General features: G+C 43.8%; 1 protein-coding gene across 1 annotated transcript; it reads left to right on the top strand.

Annotated features, from left to right (window-relative positions):
• Window positions 1–5,764: 5,764 nt before the first annotated feature.
• Window positions 5,765–18,650, top strand: CFAP20 (cilia and flagella associated protein 20). The gene is made up of 6 exons (XM_059152750.1): window positions 5,765–6,108; window positions 15,380–15,459; window positions 16,146–16,257; window positions 16,841–17,029; window positions 17,630–17,740; window positions 18,202–18,650. The coding sequence occupies exons 1-6, from the start codon at window positions 6,025–6,027 to the stop codon at window positions 18,205–18,207; spliced, it is 582 nt and encodes a 193-aa protein (XP_059008733.1). The 5' UTR covers window positions 5,765–6,024; the 3' UTR covers window positions 18,208–18,650.
• The last annotated feature ends 1,350 nt before the right edge of the window (window positions 18,651–20,000 follow it).

Genomic DNA, 20,000 nt, shown 5'->3' on the forward strand with positions numbered 1-20,000 from the left:
AGTCAATCATGAAAGCTTTCCCCCACCTAATGCCCACCCCTAACCCACCACACACAAACATGTACAAAATCTCTTTTCTCTCTTGGAGGTAGCTGTGGTTAAATTTGGCGTATATCCTGTGATTTTTTTTTTCCTTCATGTTTATGAAGTTAAAAAATGGTGACAATTTTTATTTTTACAGAAATGTCTTCAAACTATACGTCTTTTTTTTTTTTTTTTTTTTTGCAACTTGTGGTTTCCCGAAGTTGTGACAGTTTCACCGTCAGCACGTACAGATCTACCTCACCTGTGTTTTGTGGCGGGGTGGTGTTCCAGTGTGTGACGTACTGCAGGCGAAGCAGTCCTTACTGATGATAGAGTCTTGGCAGAACTATTACCAATATGCCGCAGTGAACACATTTGCACATATATTTTTATGCGGTACTTGTGTTTGTGAGATAAAATCTTAAAAAGGAATTGTGCCATATGTTTTGTTTTGTCTTAAGGCATTGCCATGATTCAGAGAAAGCAGGCTTCTCTTCCCTTCTCTCACCGGTCTAGGTTGGAACTGTGATGCCTTTAGTGGTGGAACTCTTGTGGGACTCTGTCAGGCACTCAGAACATGGTGCCTAGAGTCTTTGAGCTTTCCAGGAAAGCAGGAATGTTTGAAACCTGAAAAAAAAAAAGTATTGGCGCTCACATAAGAAAGTTACAAAATAAAAAATTAATAAATGTAATTATCTGTCTTTCCAATCCTATGAGCTTCATTGTTATTTGCTTTAAAAAATATTTCTCTTATGGTAGTGAAGTGTCACAATCACCAAATCAAATCATTTAAAAGCAATTCTTAAAGATCTTTAAAAAAAAAAAAAAAAAAACAAGAAAAAAGTTACCTTAAATATGAAAAATGGCTACCTTTTAATACGTTTGATATGCTGTAGGGAAGCCTTCAAAAGTAAGCAGGGAGGGGGCTGGCAAATGTTATAAAATATCCCTGGGCAGAGGGTGGGTATAGAATGGATGAGCAGCACTTTGAGGAATATTCAGGAAGCTTTTAAAATGTGCATTTGAAACACATAGTACTAAGTGAAGACGCCAGACTCAAAAGGCTACTTACTAAGTAATTCATTTCTGTGACATTCTGGGGAAGGCAAAATGTAAGATGGAAAACGCATCTGTGGTCGCCAGGGATTCGGCATGACCAGGACAGGGTTGGGGGCTTGATAACAGGAGGAAATTTGGGGGTTGATGGAACTGTCTGTATCCTAAATGTGGCGATGGTTATGTGACTCAGTGCCTTTGTCAAAACTGTACAGCCCCCCAAAAGAGTACATTTTCCTGTATGTGGATTAAAAAATAAATTTTAAAAACAACAATAATGCGCAGAGGCCCAACAGAGTCCCACTTGAACTTCACTCTCAGATGAGCAGGAGCGTTTTCTGCCCACCGTTGTATCTTTTACTGATGTCGTCAGGGCTGATGGTCTTTGGCTATAACGACTGGTGATGGCAAGCAGTGGTCCTTCACCCACCAACTGAACACCCACTTCCAAGGCAGTCTTCCGTCTTTGCTCTGAGCTAAAGGGTGATTCTTCAGGCAGAACTACTCCCTTCATTACTATGCCTTCCCACCCCGATCAGCAAGGAGGAATAAGGCATAAACTCTGCCTTGCCAGTGTGTGGCAAGTCCCTTGTGTCTCTCAGAGGCCAGTGTTCAGAGTTTCTGGGCTTTGACATGAGCAAACACTGTCCACTGGGTTCTGGTGTCTGACCAGAGCCTCTACACACTGAAAAGGATGCGTATAATTACTGGTGTTTCTAATATCTTAATAATTAAAGCTGTACATTTAAAATCTACTCTGTGTTTCTAAGATTGATTTCCAAATCTTGTTCTAACTACCAACTAGTTGGTTTTATATATAAACACTTTTGCTTATTCCTTGATTGTTGCTCAATCAACTCAAAACATAATGGGTTAAACTGTAAATATTGCTTGTACACTTAATCTAGTTTTCTTAGACATTTCAAAGTCAACCATATATTTAATCTGTTTGATTTCTACAAATATTTCCAGTAACTAAAAGGAAAGACCTAAAATCGGATGAAGTCTTCCTAAGCATTCAAATGCAAACATACTTAAACTCCTAGACTTAATAAGTCAAAATCTTTAAACAGTAAATGTTTATAAACTTAAAATGTCTTCAACATTTTTAAATTAAAATCACAGATTTAATTTCACATTCCTTTAAGAATTTCAAATGAAATTCAAAGTATCCGATTCTCCAATACATTAAATTATCTTAAATAACAAAACGTCACAATAATCGGAAGCTTACTCCTCACATTGACATAGGTTACTGATATCATGGGTTTGACTTACTTGTATTCATCTCTGCGTGGGTTGACATCCTACCAAGGTAACCTATCTAAACTCAGGACTGTGATACATCCATGGTCCGAGATTCTGGGATGGTCAAGTACTGGTTGCTACTTCTACAATGGTTCTACCCAAATTTCAGGTCAACAAACTAAGCCCCTTGCAGTAGTAAGGTTTTCAAGACCACCCCTATCTTGTACCTCATTTGATGATAGTTAGAATAATGTTAACCTCTTCTGAAACTCTTAATGGCCTGATTTGTATCATTTGAGCTTCCTCACCCACTATCCAGATTGGAATCCCTTTACTGTCTCAGTAAATTCTGCTTCCTTTCTATTTATTACTTTTTAAACTGACTCATCCACCCCATTCTGATTATAGGAATCATTGAAGAAAGCAACTCATTAGCAAGATTTTTCTTGTGTTTTGTCATTAAATGACTTCATGTTGATGAAGGGAAAGCAGTCTTAAAGAATTATAGTGTTGTTGTTCTTGTTGTTTTAGTTTTATTTATTTATTTGACAGACAGAGGTTACAAGTAGGCAGAGAGGCGGGCAGAGAGAGAGGAAGGGAAACAGGCTCCCTGCTGAGCAGAGAGCCCGATGTGGGGCTTGATCCCAGGACCCTGGGATCATGACCTGAGCTGAAGGCAGAGGCTTTAACCCCCTGAGCCACCCAAGCGCCCCAAGAATTATAGTGTTTAATGCATTTTTCTGTGAGAGGCAGTTTTAGGTTAATTTGGTCAATGTTAACTTTGAAACGAAAGTAAATGTCAGAGATGAGCATTTGGCTCTACTCTACTCGTCCATCCATCCATTCAGTCATCGTGTGCTTGCCATGATGTGTAGGTGCTGAGACACATGCGCAAAAGAAGACACAGTTTGCACTTGAAAAGTTTGCACACCAAAATTAAGCCTACAATGGAGCCAACTCACTAATTTATGTTCTCCAAACCTTTGAACAAATCATCTTTACTGTAGCCAAAGCCATAATCACAATCAACTTTGAATCCCAACATAAGAAACAACTGAAGACAGTTAAGGCAGATGCTTACTGAGAATGGGTAGTTAGGAGAAGCAAACATTCATTTTCTCCATCAGCTCACTCATTGATTGGCTCCCTGTTCAAGGCCCTTGGGCCCACACTCGCTCAAGGTGTTCCATGTTAGTTAAGAACGCACTGTTACTGAGAGGAATGTGAGCAGGCAAATGGGATAGGCGAGCCCCAATTCAGAGTGGAAGGAGACTTCTACTGGCTGGCTGGTGTGGAGCTACTTAGGCCAGGAGAGACAGAGCCTGTGCTGGGCCTGCAATGACCAGGACCACAGGTCCATGACTCTGATTCACTGATTCAACACATACTTACTGCATTCCCACTTTATGCAAGCACTTGGATTGGGTACTGGGAAGACAACTATAAGCAAGACAGACCAAATCCTTTCTCCCAGAAGATCAAAATCAGAGGAAGGGAGATAACAATAAGTAATATAGATGATGAAGGGATGACAAATTCTATAAAAAAAAAAATAAAGTGGGGTAGGGAACAAATAGTTGGGGTGGGAGTGGTGCCATTCCAGGTTGTTTGTCAAAGAAGTCCTCTCTGATGAGGTGTATAGTGAGTTGGATAGTGTCCCCTCAAAATTCATGTCCACCCAGAACATAGAAACGGGCATTTATTTGGAAAGAGGGACTTGGTGGATGCATTCTCAAGATGATGTTCTACTGGATTCAAAGTAGACACTAAGTCCAGTGACTGGTGTGCTCATAAGAGGAGAGGACACATGGGAAGTTTATGTCAAGATGGTGGAGAGAGGGTGCCTGGGTGGCACAGTGGGTTAAGCCTCTGCCTTCGGCTCAGGTCATGATCTCAGGGTCCTGGGATCAAGCCCCTCATCGGGCTCTCTGCTTAGCAGGAGCCTGCTTCCCCCTCTCTCTCTGCCTGCCTCTCTGTCTACTTGTGATCTCTCTCTCTCTCTGTGTCAAATAAATAAGTAAAATCTTAAAAAAAAAAAAAAAAAAAAAAGATGGTGGAGAGATTGGAGTGAGGATGCCATAAGCCAAGGAACATCTAGGGCCATCAGAAGATGGAAGAGGCAAAGCAGGATCCCTGAACATTTTAATAACAAGGCATAAATTGTTCACTGGCCTAAAGTGAACAAGTCATCCAAAATAAGTCATCGAAAAATAAGTTTCATATAAAAAAATTTGACTTTCTACTCTGATAAGATCCATATATTCCACCCCCCATCCCCCACCCCACACCATGTCCGGAAATTCTGGTTAGATTGTTCACAGGGTTGCTGTGAGGATTAAATGATCTAGTGAAGGCTAAAGCTCTTCTACTAAAGTATAGTGCCTGACACTTAATAAATGCTCAACTGATCTTAGCTATTTGTAGCAGTTTTGATGAGGATGTTAACAGCAAACTCCTTTTCTGGCAGCCACAATACCCAGCACAGGCCTGGGCACACAGTGTAATATTGAGGAGATGCTCAGGAGCGACTGGTCTCCAACATTCGCGATTTCTTCCACACCTGAAAAATCAGAGCTTATTTTATGTCGTTGTTTTTTTTTAAGATTTTATTTATTTATTTGACAGACAGAGATCACAAGTAGGCAGAGAGTCAGGCAGAGAGCCAAAGATCATGACCTGAGCCAAAGGCAGAGGCTCAACCCTCTGAGCCACCCAGGCGCCTCTATTTTATGTCTTTTAAAACCTGTTCTAAATGTTAATTGATTTAAAACAGCTATTGATTCAACTCAACCAACTCAACTTTATTTTGTTTAATTTTATTAATTTCTGCTTTTATCTTAATGCTCAGGCTTTTGGTTTGCTAGTGCATTGAAAGAAATACATTTTCTGAGAGCACTGGTTTGCATCCCACGAGATAACGGGGTGTATTCGTAGCGACTCCCTTGATAATTAAGCAATGATGCGTATAAGGCGCTTAGCACAGTGAGTGCACAATAAGGGTCGGCTGCTTTAATATTATCCTGCACTTGGCCAACATCTATTTGACATTCTCAGGACACCAGGTAAGCAATTGCTTAGCCACGCTACCTTCCGCGCCTTTCTCCACTTTCCTTTTGCCCTTGTAACTCCTCCCAGTCCCCCAGGGGGCGGGGCCAGGTCTTCACTCCCCTGACCCTACCCAGCCACGTTTCCTTGACACCGGGTTCGCGTACCACAATCCTCTATCTCCTTCCGCCTTCTAAAAGCAACTCTGAGGGACTACCAAGGAAAAATAGTTCCCTGACAACTGAGTTCTTTCCACAAGGAGGCGGAACTGGGGCGGGACTTAAGAGCGGAAGGGACAGGAAGTTCGTGATTCTTGTGGCAGGATTGGGCTCCGCGCGCTCAGGGGGCGGGTCAAATAGGCGGAGGGATCCATGTTACGCGGCGCACGTCCCGTCGCCTCCATTTAAGGCGGGAGGAGCGGCGCGGGCGGCAGTTGCTGTGGTTTCCGAATTGAGGTTGCGTTAATTTTGTGAGAGCTGAAACTCGAGGACTTAGAGCCTGGCTCCCAAGTTTAGCCGCGGGGAACTGTAGTTCAGGCGGCCAGGAGCGCAGCTTCTCATCTTCGAACCAGGACCGGCCCCTGCTTTCCCTTAGCCACTTGGTGCTCGTATCGAGGTCGGCTCCGGGGCGGCTGGGAAGGCCGCGGGCGAGATGTTCAAAAACACATTCCAGAGCGGCTTCCTCTCCATCCTCTACAGCATTGGCAGCAAACCCCTGCAGATCTGGGACAAAAAGGTTAGGAGCTGGGAGGCGGTGGCAGGGCGGGGTGCAGGGGCCGCGCCCCCTCCTCCGGGGGTTCGGGACGGGATGGCGGGTAGTTGTGCCGAGTTGGAGCTCCGGGGAGGCCAGGCGGGCGCTGCTGTGACCTGTCCCCAGGCTGGTGTGACAGAGGCGCGAGGTATGGACGTCTTGTCAGCAAGGGGATGGGGGTTGCGTGTAGGGTGCGCGTGGCTGGTGTTTAAGTGTCCTGCGGCTGTGGTGTGGTTGTGGTCCCTCGCCACCTTCTTGACTTGGTCAGTCAATTCCCCAGAGTCTCGGTTTCCCCATTCATATAATGCCCATATCCTAGCGTGAAATGCATAAACTTAACTGAGGTTGCTTTGGGAACATAGAGATGAAAGAAGCTGTTCACTGATTTCACAAATATTTACTGAGAGCCTGTTTTGTGCCAGGCACTGTGCTGGGCACAAGACACAGAGTCTTTGTTCCAGGCATCCTCACAGGGACAAAGCCAGAAGGCAGTTGTGTTTGGATTTGATTCATTCGCTCCTTTCCTTACAGTGATCTCAAACAAGGTTAGAAGTCGGTGCCCTTAGGCACCTGCTCCACATTCGTTGCTACTTGGGGTCTGTGCTGTGCCTTCCGTGCTTGATGTCTACATCAGGAAAATTGCAGAATAGTGATAAAGTTTTGTTTGGAGTAATAAGCTCAGAGCCAAGTACCAGCCTCACTATTTTTATTGAGGTATCCACTGGATAACACTTTCACTGAGCCCAGGAGATGATGACCCTGCCCTTCGTCTCCTTTATGGAGGTATTGAGTAGGGGACATGTGTGTCTAGCATGCTATGAGTTGGTCTGCATTTTTTGACTTCGTTATTTCATTTCTCATGCATGTTCTCTGTCAGCTGTACCCCCCCCCCCCCGCTTTTTAAGTTAAGATAGGTACTCTATTGTGAAAGACAGGTGATTCCTCAGGGGACAACAGAAAGAAGTGGTATGTTGAATGGTGTTTTTCTAGAGATGGATGTGGAATCATCTACAGTTTATCTGTCATGAAGTCAAGAATCTTGGATTTCTTCTCAGAACAAATCTTTGTCTTCCCATATCCCCAGATAAGCATTTTGGGCCACCTAGAGATTGAGAGAGAACACAGATAGCCTTTTGCCTGTCATCACTAGGGATATCTGCATTTCCAAAGAAGCAGTGAGAGTGGTATGTTCTTAATGTCATTTTTGTAAGATAGTTGAAAGATCTGAATATAGTGGGTTGTTTGAGCCTTTTGCTTATCTGAAAAACTTGAGCATCTTTCTTCTTTCACAGTGCTTCTATCCACAAGTTCAGGCTAATACCAAGAGTATTACACAGGAAAGCAGTTCCTTAATTTTTTCCCCTATGTTACTGAGGTTTTTCAGTTCCATGGTTTTGTTCACATTATAGTAAGCACTGTAAACTCTAAATCCCATCTCTGCAAAGAGAACTTGGAGTGAATGTACCTGAGAACTTTGTAAGGATGTGGCGTGACTTAGTTACAGACTGTCATGGAGAGAGTGGCCTTGGTGCCACTGAACATGGAGTTGTAACAAAAGTGTCAATATGAGGCAATCGAACTAGAGAATGCGACCTAATCTAAGAGGGGTTTACAGAGCAGGTCAGAGAACGTACTCACCCTGAAAAAATTCCAGGGGTGGTGAGACCTTAGCATTTCTGGTAGGTGAAACTTACCAGAGTTGACCATTTTAACCCTTCCGGAGCTTGGTCTTCTGTAGTGTGTTTTATTTTTTCAAATGCAGCTTTTTGATTAGTCAACATGTTTACACACGGAACATGAAAGCAAAGTAACCATGGTGCACTGTGTCCCTTAACAACGCCACTAGAGGTCAGATGGTACCCTAATGACATAAACACGTGTGAAAACATTAGAACAGCTGGCCAGGGTTACATGGAATAATTAAACAGACAAAACATTTAGAGTAACACTCATTTCAGGCAAAGTTCTTGTAATAGTAAAAGTTAATTATGTTTCTACTTTTCCTATTTAGACTGAAAAGTGTTTAGGGGTGAATTTTTTTCCCTGGGGCAAGAAAAGGTAAGGAAGGAAAATGGCAAGTAGTTTGGGGTTAGATCCATAGGCTTTGTTGTCCTATTCATAGGACAGTGTGCCTTTTCTCGGCTATATTACAAAGTCCTCAGGAAGTGCTGGGAATCCAACCCAGTTGGGGAAACACTGGGAATTGATAGACTTACTAAAGATTTATTGAGCCACAGTTAAATCACTGGCACTGTGTAGATTTGGGAAGATAAAAAAAGAGAAGACATTTTTCCTGCTCTCAGGGAGTAAGGTATAGTTGTAGTAAAGACAGTCTGTTGGAGGGAGGGATGGATTGCCTACAATTATCTAGAAATGGCCTTGACCTTTGCCAGTAGTTACATATGGCTCTTTTTACTATTTTGATTTCACAAACTTTACTGTTCTCCTTCTGAGTTTATGAAGACAGAATTTCTATACTTGTTTTTTGTGAAGAATAATCTTGGAAAAATTAGGTTTGGCTTCTGTTGAGGCTCTGTGTCTTCTTATGAATGTGAGGAGTGAATGTCATATTCCTAACACCAATGAATTGACAAACTCCATTTTCACGGGCGTGGTCACTAATATTTGTAACACTTGCGTTTATCCTACACTCCTTGAAGTTCATACTACCTCCCCCCATTCCATCTTTTAAATCTTAATTTAAACATTATTTCATTGGGAGCTTAAGTTAGGTCTCCTGTGTGCACCTGTGGCCCTCTACAGCACACTTATGGCGGTTGCCAGTTTACTGTGTATTTCCCACTAGACTGCCAGTTCCTTAAGGGGAAAAGTATTTTACCTTGAAACCCCAGGGCTGGAGTTGGGACAGTGTGGATTTGTGTCCTGGGTCTGCCTTCTCTCCTATGCTGTGTAACCTCGGGCAAGTACTTACCTACTCAGTTTTCTCATTTTGTATTGGAGCTACCGCCTCCCATGATTATGGAGATTAAATGAAGGTGTATATAAGAAATGCTTGGCAGCAGAGTTATGGCATACAGTATCAAATAGGGTGGGAAACTGAGGGATTTGCTCAAGAGTAAGAAAGTCTGTAACTGATGCGAAGGAATAGGAAGTGCAGTAAAGTCAGACTTCAGAGATTAGGATAATTTTCTCGTTGTACCAGGGCTTTCCCAGTCCCAAAGCCTTAATATGGCTCTTAGGCCATACAGCTCATAGTCTGGTGCCTACTTCAACATGGTCTGGTGCCTGCTTCACTACTTCTCCAGGCTCACCTCCCCCAGGCTCCTCACCTTAGCAGTGACCTCCCACTGAACCTGAAACCCTTCTCGAACCTTCAAGGCTTCCATACCTGCTGGTCCCTCTGCTGGGACCCACCCTTCCACTCTTCATTAGTCTCTAGGTCACAGTGCAAAGGCACTTCCTCAGGTTACATTAGTTTATATTCACTTGTCCCTCCAGGTTAAGTTCATTTGTATCCCCTTAGAGAACCTCTACTTCCTTTTCATCAGACTCCTCATACTTGAAATTAGCTTCTGAAAGTCTGTATGCCTGGCTACACTGTAAACTTAATGACAGAGATCTCTGCAATTTTTTAAAAAAAATGTTACTTATTTGAGAGCATCAGAGGGGAGGGGCAGAGAGAGAGAGAGAGAGTCTCAAGTGGACTCCCTGCTGAGCCAGAGGCGGAAGTGGGGCTTTTTCTCACCACCCTGAGATCATAACCTGAGCTGAAACCAAGAGTCTGGACCTTAACCGACTGTACCACCCAGGAGCCCCAAGACCTCAGCTGAGGAGAAATTAGGGGTTTCTTGATGTTCCCCTAACTTTTGGGACCAGCAAATACTACATTTACTAAAGGACTTTTTTGTTTAATGTAGACATTACTTCTGGTTTGTAAAGAAAATACCAGATGGTTCTATTCCCATTTATGCCTATATGAAACATACAGTTTTCGTATTTCACATATAAATCTAAGTCTAATATGTTAAAAGTTTACTAGATGAGAATGTTAATTCATACCAGCTCCTCTGCCTTTCTTGCCTCTCACCTTGTCTTTCAGCTGCAGCTGCTCCTTGCCTATTCCAAAGCTAAGTATTAGAACCAGACTTTGTGGTTGTTGCTGGATAGTATTAGAGTCCCATTCCCTGTTCCTAATTTTATTTATTTATTTCCCCTGTTCCCAGTTTTAAAAATCAGCTGTTTCCAGAAAGGTAGTTTCTGTACCCAGTTTTAAATTAACAAACCTTACCAGTGCATTGTTAAACTGCTGCAGTTTCCAGTAGCAGAGGCAAGGGCATTTGGGCAGGAAGGTAGTACAACTGTTTGTTTGGTGGTTTGTTTTCTTTGTTTTGTTTTGTTTTGTTTTTTGTTTTGAAGACTTTCCCTGGATCAGTCTGATGATGTTTATTATTCGGAGTGACAGCTTTTACTATAATTGGACAAAGGCATAGGTTTTGGTTATACTTGCCCTTGCAAGGAATTGCTAGGGAGACTAGTTAGCAATGCACTTAATTGACCCATTGGAGCCTGCAAAGCCCAAGCTTTGAGGCAGAGCTATGCCCAGCTCTCCCCACAGAGGTCTCCCTCTGCCTGCTTTCAGACTTAGGTCCCAGCCCCTAGCTGCCAGCAGAAACTTTCCTGCTGAAATGGACAGTTCTAACGGCTTAATGTAAATTGGAACATGTGTCATTAAGACTAGGATGCCAGATGGCTGAGGGCTCAGCTGTCCACCAGGATAAGTGGGTGGAGCCAGAGAAATGAAAGGTGGGGGCAGGGAATGCATACAACTCATGTGTTATTTTTAAAACACTTGAAAAAATATGGAGCATTGGCCAGCTTCCTCCCTATCCCAGGAGTACTTTTTTCCCCTCAGCTTGACCCTCCTCCCTGGAGCTTACATTGAAGGAAAAAAAAAAAAAATCAGTGTTCTTTATTAGTTGCCCCAGCAACCATGGAAAGCCTGGGAGAGTGATTGCAAGAAGGACTTGAAGGTTCCCTTCCTGGTGTCTGTCTGCAGGGGCTGAGAACCATTCTCATTTGTAATAGCTTAGTAGCCTGGGTTCTATAGCTCGTAGCTTGGGGGTGGTGATGTGGGGGATGGGGTACGTGGGGGTAGGGAGTTCATGGGGAAAAAAAAAAAAACAAGATTGGCTTTGTTTATTTTTTGGAGGAATGAAACACTTGTAGCCCACACCTAAATAGTGGGAGAGTGTCATAAAAAAGAATTGACAAGTCAACAGTTGGCACTTGCTCATTTAGAGAGGGAAGTAGAATAAACCTACTTCCACTGTAAGCAATAAATGCTGACCAGTTCATTTTGTCTTCATTTCAAAGCCAGGCCTGCTTAGCGACCTCTGAACTGGAAGGAGCTGAGGAAAGGAAGTTGATGCTTTCTGAGGCCGTGTATCTTGTTATATGTGTTTGTCCGAAGCTGGACTGAGGAGGAGGGGGTCGCTTCCTGGAAGACCTTTACAATTTGAGGCGGTGACAGCCAGATTGCCAGGGAGGGTGGTTGGGAGGACTTGCCCCAAATTGTCCACCCCTTTTCCCTTTGATCCTAATTTTAGAACCTAGAGAGGTTTGAGGAGGTTTCCTTTAAGTGCTTATTATCTCTGGTTAATTGCGCCCCCCCCACCCCACCCCTCTTTTCCAGTGAGCATTTGCAGTATTTTTCCAGTGTGTATTTGACTTAATAAAGGAGAAAAATCATAATTCACTAACAAACCAACTTAATTTGATTTCAGAGCTCTGGCAGCTCGTGATATGAGAATACCTAAAACTCCAGAGAGACTGGTGGCATTCCTTTGAAAAAGCTGCCTTTTTCCCTGACTTCTCTTGTTTTATGGACTACGTTAATTAATTTTGTAAGAATTAAGTCTATGAGTGTGGTGGTTGATGTGTGCTGAGAGAAATTTCTCTTTAGGAAGTTATTGAAAGTCTAGCTAAAAATGAGTTTGCCTCTGGGTAAAAGCAGAAGAGAATACATCAAATCTGTTTTGACTTCCAGTCTGTTGGCTTCTGCGTGCAATGTAAGGCATTGTTTTCTTCTGTAAAGACTTGAATAATCATTTGCTGGAGTGAAGTCATCTGCTATAAACTTTGAGATGGGCAGAAGCAAGTTTCCTAACATTTCTTCCCTGTTAAATCTCGCTGGGCTTTCTGGAGCGGATAGATAACTCTCATTGGGCTGGGAGGGACCTTCAGAAGACCCAAGATTTGAGGCCATGCTTTCAAGCAGTGTTGGGTAAATTGCCAACAAGTTGCCTTTTAGTTGTCCTTTAGCCCTTACTCTTTTCAAGTTAACCATCTGTTTGATGTTGCATTATGTACCTTTTTTTTTTTTTTTTAAGATTTTATTTATTTATTTGACAGAGAGAGAGATCACAAGTAGGCAGAGAGGCAGGCAGAGAGAGGAGGAAGCAGGCTCCCTGCGGAGCAGAGAGCCTGATGCAGGGCTCGATCCCAGGACCCTGGGATCATGACCTGAGCCGAAGGCAGAGGCTTTAACCCACTGAGCCACCCAGGCGCCCCCATTATGTACCTTTTAAAGAAAGAATGACGTTATATTAGATGTAACTATAATAATATTAGAAAAATTAGAGGTATATTATAAAATTGTCTTGTTGGAATACTGGCAGCTCTTAGCAATGTGAGTGCATCATGTTATTTGGAAATGGAAATAATTTCTTGTTTGATTCCTCCTTCACCAAAAAGTCGGCTTGATTTTCCCCAGCAGCTGTGGGCTAGCAAACAGAGGAGGAATATTGCCACTTCGCGTTTTTTGCTTCGTGAATATTGCCAGAGTGTTTATATGGGGGATGAGGTGGGCAGTGTTGGCATGTGGTACACAGACCCAGGGCTTTGTGCTCTTAATCTCCCTGGGAAAGAGGCCCAGAATTTGAAGCAGGAGGGCATTGGGTGTCGCCAGCTTTGTTTGAGAAGCACTTCAATGTGACATTTGTGTCTTAAAAACCTAAGAAATGCTGCATTGGCAGAGATCTGGGGCCCGTCCACCATGCATTCTGTCTCTGATAATGGGCACCAAAGGCTGATTTGTGGGAAAGCATTCTTCACGCTGGCAGCTTCCCGGGCTTTGTGACATACCCCAGGCTCTCTGGCTTCCTATAATAGCCCATGGTGGATGTGTTATCCAGGAATTTTTTAAAAATCCTCCTTGAATCTATTCATCCTTGCCAACTCTCAGGGTGACAGATTCCAGAAGTCAGCAAATATTTGAATGCTTAGTTTATGCCTAGCATAGTACTAAGCATTGTAGAAGATACAAATGATGCTTAATACTTGATCCCTACCTTTGGGCTTAGGCTTTTTCGAGGAGGCAAGACTCAGTTGCATCTTTCAGGAGGAGATGGGCAGTAGTAACATCTGATCTCACATAGGAATACCAAGCACACCATAAGTGGATCAAATTCATAGTAACAGAGTTCATAGAGACTGAGGTCTAAACACAAAATGCCATATTATTAATGAGCAGTTTTGAAAAATACAACTGTCAGACTTGACACTATGCTCTCTCTTAATGTGCAAGACCAATGGAAAGACAAAGGATTGAGTCATAGACCATGACAGTCCAGTACAGCCGTTTTCACTATACCTGGAAAAAGACTCATGATTTTGGAGCATACTGTTCTAAAGCTGGTAGATCTTTTTCATTTGTGAATACATTCAGCCCTAATAGGCCAGCCCCGTGTTGAAAATGCCTGTGCCTTTCTCTGCTCCGTCCATATTAGGTGCTTCCGAGTTTAGAGCTTGAAGGTAATTCTGCTTTCCTGAATTATTTTGAGAAGGGAAATCCATATTGAGTATTGATCTCTCCCCATATTATACCTCCTACATATGCAGCAGATAGTACAAGACAATGTGGGATGAGGTGCTAAATTAAGACCTCTAGGCTACATGAGCCAGACAAATCAGAAAGAAGAGAGGTCGGTGTGGGATGAAATGCTAAAGAAGGCTTCTGTGTATGGCAAAGATGAGACTTGAATTCTTACTTTAGAAAGTTGAAATTTAGGGGCACTTGGGTGGCTCACTCATTAAACGTCTGCCTTTGGCTTAGGCCATGATCCCAGGGTCCTGCAATTGAGCCCCACATTGGGCTCCCTGCTCTGCAGGAAGCCTGCTTTTCCCTCTCCCACTCCCCCTGTTTGTGTTTCCTCTCTGGCTGTCTCTCTGTCAAATAAATAAATATTTTTTAAAAAAATAGTTGAAATTTAAGAGACTCTTTTTTTTCTTTAAAGATTTTATTTATTTGACAGAGATCACAAGTAGGCAGAGAGGCAGGCAGAGAGAGAGGAGGAAGCAGGCTCCCCACTGAGCAGAGTCCGATGCGGGGCTGGATCCTAGGACCCTGAGATCATGACCTGAGCCAAAGGCAGAGCTTTAACCCACTGAGCTACCCAGGCGCCCCGAAATTTAAGAGACTCTTAACGATTGAGAACAAACTGAGGGTTGTTGGAGGGAAGTGGGTGGGGATGAGCTAGATGGTGATGGCATTAGGGAGGGCACTTGTGATGACACTGGGGGTCGTATCCCCCCAGTGCAGTGATGCATTGAATTCTACTCCTGAAACCAGTATTACACTATGTTAACTAACTAGAATTTAAATTTAAAAAAGAAAGAAAGAAAGCAGCTTTAAAAAAAAATAATAAAAACGGGAATTTAGGGAACAGAAGGTAGGGAAACGTGAAGTAGGAGCACAGCACTAAGCATTGTAGAAGATAGAAATGGTGCTCCATACTGAGGGCGGAATGCTTTCATGTTTTGGTTGCCACCCTCCTTCTCAGTGGCATTCGTCCTTTCTGGAGAGAGTGTGTCAGGCAGTGCGGGGGCTGTGAAAAGCCTGGTCGTTCATTCTGACTCTCGGGATCCTCATTTGTGTTCTCTGGGTGTCAGTGTCCACATCTGTGAAATACCAGCTACCTTGTCTTGTGATTTTGGTTGTCATTTGGACTAAGTCAGAGAATGTAGATGAATGTCCCTCGTGCCCAGTGTGTACAACATTGTCCTGGCGAATGGATTGCCAGCTCACCTGCAGCTCCTCTGCTGGCTGATGGGACCCTGTAGAGAGGGAATATCATGGCTTGCTGACACATAAGCTCAGTATACCATGTCACATGGTTCTGTCATGCCCCGAGGGTTACTGTGGTCTCCTTTAAATGGTTCCATTTGGCCTTCAAAATCTTAACAAAGTTATTGCCAAATATTTCAGTACTGATCAGTTTAATTTTCTTCATTGTAGGTACGGAATGGCCACATCAAAAGAATCACTGATAATGACATCCAGTCCCTGGTGCTAGAGATTGAAGGAACAAATGTCAGGTAGGCAGTCCCTCTGTTCGCCCAGAGACACTGCACTGGCTAGGCAGTGCATGGTAGGGGTTCATAGAGCACAGACCGTGGGGCCGATGACCCGGTGGGGATCTAGCTCTGCTGCTCACACCTGGCCTTGGGCAAGTTTCTTAAGCCCTCAGGCCTGTTTCCTAACCTGTAAAATAAGGATAATGGGGTTATTGTGAAGATTGAGTAAGTGAATTGTGTGTAAACACATTAAGTGCCATAGTAAGTGCTGTGGGTTAGTTAAATTATTAATACGACCAAGGCATGCAGACATGCGTGGAGGGGTGGTACTAATCATCCAGTGGGTGATCTGGGCCACAGTGAGGTTTTCCCAGTTATTATGGTCTTAGTTTGGGTTTTCTATTATTGGATGGCTCTCTTAGACCAGAGGGGAGTTGTCTTCACTGGAGGAAATTGCTCAGCTTGCCAGCCAGGCTTTGTTTTTCAGGTATTTTCTTGTTGATATCTAGCTATGTGTGAAGCTTGTGTTTGGAGTCCAGTATTTTTTTCTTTTTTTTTAAATCATCGGGATTGAGGGATAATTGGATGATGTGTCTGGATCTTCTAGATCTACTTTCCAGTTTACCTCTTGGACCACGTGTTTTTGTGGTGTGTTCCACAGAAGAAAAGGCAACCGGTGTGTTTATCAGTGTCTCCTCTTTCTGCAGCACCACATATATCACGTGTCCTGCAGACCCAAAGAAGACGCTGGGGATTAAACTTCCCTTCCTCGTCATGATTATAAAAAATCTGAAGAAATATTTTACCTTTGAAGTACAGGTTAGTAGATGGATTTGTGTATACTCTTAGCTCTACCAAAGGGATACCCTATCAACTTGCAAGAGAAAGTAGCTCTAGGAAAGTATACTTATTCTTTTGTGTCTTTTCTGCCTCTGCTAGACACTTGGTGCAGCCATTATTATTATGACATAAATTTGGTATTAGTAACAACTTTAATGCCAAGTTTTTAAAGCAGCAGCAAGCTCCTAGGAAGTCTGAACAATAGCTATGGGATCGCAAAGCTTGAAGGTTAGAGTGTGTCTGTTCACTGCTGGTTATTGTTGGTCTTCGTTGTAGTACTTGTGATTTTTCAAATGGAAGAATGTTTATGAAATCATTCTATGGTCTGTGGGCCCTCGGCTGTGTCATGTGCCCTAAAGCAGCTGATGTCTCAGCAACTGACAAGATAAACTTGCTGCTTCCGGGCCATCTGCATCCAATGTGACCTGTATCTGGTCTGTTTATTCTCCCTTGGGCCTCAGCCTTGGGAAACCAGGCTGTGGGAGTTCAGTCCCTTGCGTCACCAAGGTTGTCTCCTTCTTCCAAAGTAGAGTTACTATGGCTCTTTTTCTGTGTTTCATAGGTACTAGATGACAAGAATGTGCGTCGGCGGTTTCGGGCGAGTAACTACCAGAGCACCACCCGAGTCAAACCCTTCATCTGTACCATGCCCATGCGGTTGGATGATGGCTGGAACCAGATTCAGTTCAATCTGTCAGACTTCACTAGGCGGGCGTACGGCACAAATTATATCGAGACCCTAAGAGTCCAGGTACTAGCTCCTTTCCTGATGGAGGCCTGAATAGGAGAAGGGAGTGTGCTCTACCTGCTGCTGGCTTGTGGCTCTTGTGACAGAACAGTGTGCCTTTCTGGCTGAGGGGCCCAAGTCACTGTCCAGAGGGCTCAGAAAGATCCAGGACACATTCAGGGGTCTGCTCAGATATAGTGGGAGAGCATAGCAAGCAAAATATCCCTCTTGCCTGAACCCACCCCAAGCCATGCTGAGGAGATGCCAAAAGAGAGGAAGCTTTGACAGCATCATGGGAGAGGCTCCAGGAGAAGCAAGAAAAGAGGAAGGCCAATCATATTTTGTTTCCTTTTATTTTTTTAAAGACAAGGTTGTCATACATCCTGCTTTTTTTTAAAGATTTTATTTCTTTATTTGTCAGAGAGAGAGATCACACAACCAGGCAGAGCGGTAGGCAGAGGCGGAGAGGGAAGCAGGCAGGCTCCCTGCTGAGCAAGGAGCCCCATGCGGGGCTCGATCTCAGGACCCTGGGATCATGACCTGAGCCGAAGGCAGTGGCTTAACCAAATCAGCCACCCAGGCATCCCCATATTTTGTTTCTTAAAATAAGTCTTGCACCCACAGATTCATGCAAACTGTCGCATCCGACGGGTTTACTTCTCAGACAGACTCTACTCAGAAGATGAACTGCCAGCAGAGTTCAAACTGTATCTCCCAGTTCAGAACAAAGCAAAGGTAAGGGGGCCTTCCTTGGAGGAGGCCAGACGGTGAGTTGGGGAAGTGTGCCCTTCTGAGGTCAGCTGCAGAGCCTCTCCATGGTGACATGGGGGCTGGAGTACTTTTCATCCTAAGGTCTCCTTCCATCACCACTGAATCAGGATCAATCCTGTGAAATGTTTTGTTACTGCTGTCCCCACCTCCACAAGGTGGTCCTGCCCCTCCCTGCTTCCTGCTCAAGCCTTCCTTGGAGAATGTCTTCCATCCGAACCTCTTTAGCGGCTCATCGGTCTCCTCTGACAAAATGGCAGCCACTTACTTGCCTGACTGCTGCTGACATTATTCATTTCCGTACAGCCCGGTGTCCCCTGCAGTGTCACCAGAGTCTGGAGGGGGGGGTGTTTCGTGTCATTGGCACTGACCATCTATTTTCTGATAACTTAAACTAATGCTTCTTCTGTTTGTTTCTTTTTCTCCAGCAATAACTGGAATGCAACTCAAGGGATAGCCCCTGGACATGGCTCTTAGTTTAAAAAGGAAACTAACTGGAGGACAATGCGAAACAAAAACAAAAACAAATATTTCTATTAGTTTACTGTGCTGTGGTTCTTTTATCTATTACTTGGTGTCCCCTGTTGTGGACACCAGTGACCATGCCATAATGCCATAATTGCATTGTAAGTACAGTGAGGAATAAGCCGTCCTTTGGAACATGAATGGTGGAGTTTATCCTGCTGCCTGCCTCAGTGTGTGGGGAGATACACTTACCACGAACTTACAGATTTAAAGATGTCCCGTAAGGCAACTTCAGACCAATATTTCTTCCTACGGTTTATTCATTGTTTTATATATTATCTAAATATATGTATATGCTGTGTAATACTCATAATCCAGAAATGAATAAAATACTATATTCTTGGTTTGTAAATTTGTTTTTAGTTTATTTTTTTAAATATATTTTTTTCCTTTATGATGTGAAGATAGAACTCTTTCCAAAGAACATCCCCTACACTCTTGCTCTGGAGTAGCTTGCGGTAAGCGCGTAAAGAACAAGACAGATCTGTAGATACTGATGCAGAACAACTCCCAAGATAAACCAAATGGAAAAAAATTTGCCCAGCATATGACCAGTAGAGTCATTTTACTAGGGTTTAGGGCCCATGTCAAGCTTAAGACAAAATGGCTTCTAGTCTAGATGGCTTTTTTTTTTCCCAGTTCTTTTTATTATCTATTTATTTATTTTCTTATTTATTTAAGAGAGAGTTGGGGGGCGGGGTGGAGCAGAGGATAAGGGAATCTGAAGCAGACTGAGCTGAGTGTAGAGCCCGAGGCAGAGCTTGATCTCACGACCCTGATATCACGACCTGAGCCCAAATCAAGAGGCAGACAGTCAACTGAGCCACCCAGGCACCCACGAATGCTCTTAAATACTCTAGGAAGTTGTCGTTTTGGAACTGCACATGCTGTTCTATAACAGCGCGCCCCGTGTCTCTCAGCCTGGCAGCCACTCCCCATGTCCCTGTGTGAGCTCCAGATGAAGTGCTTGCCTTGGATTTAGTGACTTTGAAGAAAAGTGTTTCTTTAAACACTTGAATCACATGAGAACTGAAACCGTACCCCACTTTCCCTGCTCACACTTCTTCTTGGGCATATGCTTGGTTAGTGGAATGACAGACCCTGGCACAAACAGTTAAATTTAGAAAAGTGAAATGCTTAGATGATGTAGCTCTACCCCATGCAACATTTCTGGGGAAAGCAGTCTGGGGGCAGAGAAGGGCATGTGCAGATAGACCTGGTCTTGAGGGATACAGCAGAACTACTCCTAGCATCCAGAGAGAATAGTTACTGTATCGTGCAGGATTCTTGTACGATTTAAAAAAAGGATTTTGAAAAGTAATATTCATGTAACAAGAATTTCCAAGTCAAGGAAAGAACAGAAGGCCATCCTAGATCCTGTGCTCGCCCCAGGGAACTCCCCTGGATTCAATTCTGTTCCACAGGGATGGCTCTGGAATCGTGGGCACCAGCCATTTTGACTTCGACAAGAGGTAAAAACAGCGCTGACTCTGATGTTGCCATTGCTGCCTTCTGTGAAGTTAAATGGCAAGAAGCATTTTTCCACGTCTTCCTCCTCCAGAGCGTGCCGTGGGTAAGCACCGTGTCTCGGAGGCAGCCGGGGGCAGGGGGCTGCGTTGGGGAGGTAGAGTCTGGAGGGGAAGGGGCTGCCTCTCATGTCTCACAGAGCTTCACTTCCCACAGTTCCTGAGGGCCTGACCCC

Source organism: Mustela lutreola, chromosome 16 (genome assembly GCF_030435805.1).
Source record: "Mustela lutreola isolate mMusLut2 chromosome 16, mMusLut2.pri, whole genome shotgun sequence".
Taxonomy (NCBI): domain Eukaryota; kingdom Metazoa; phylum Chordata; class Mammalia; order Carnivora; family Mustelidae; genus Mustela; species Mustela lutreola.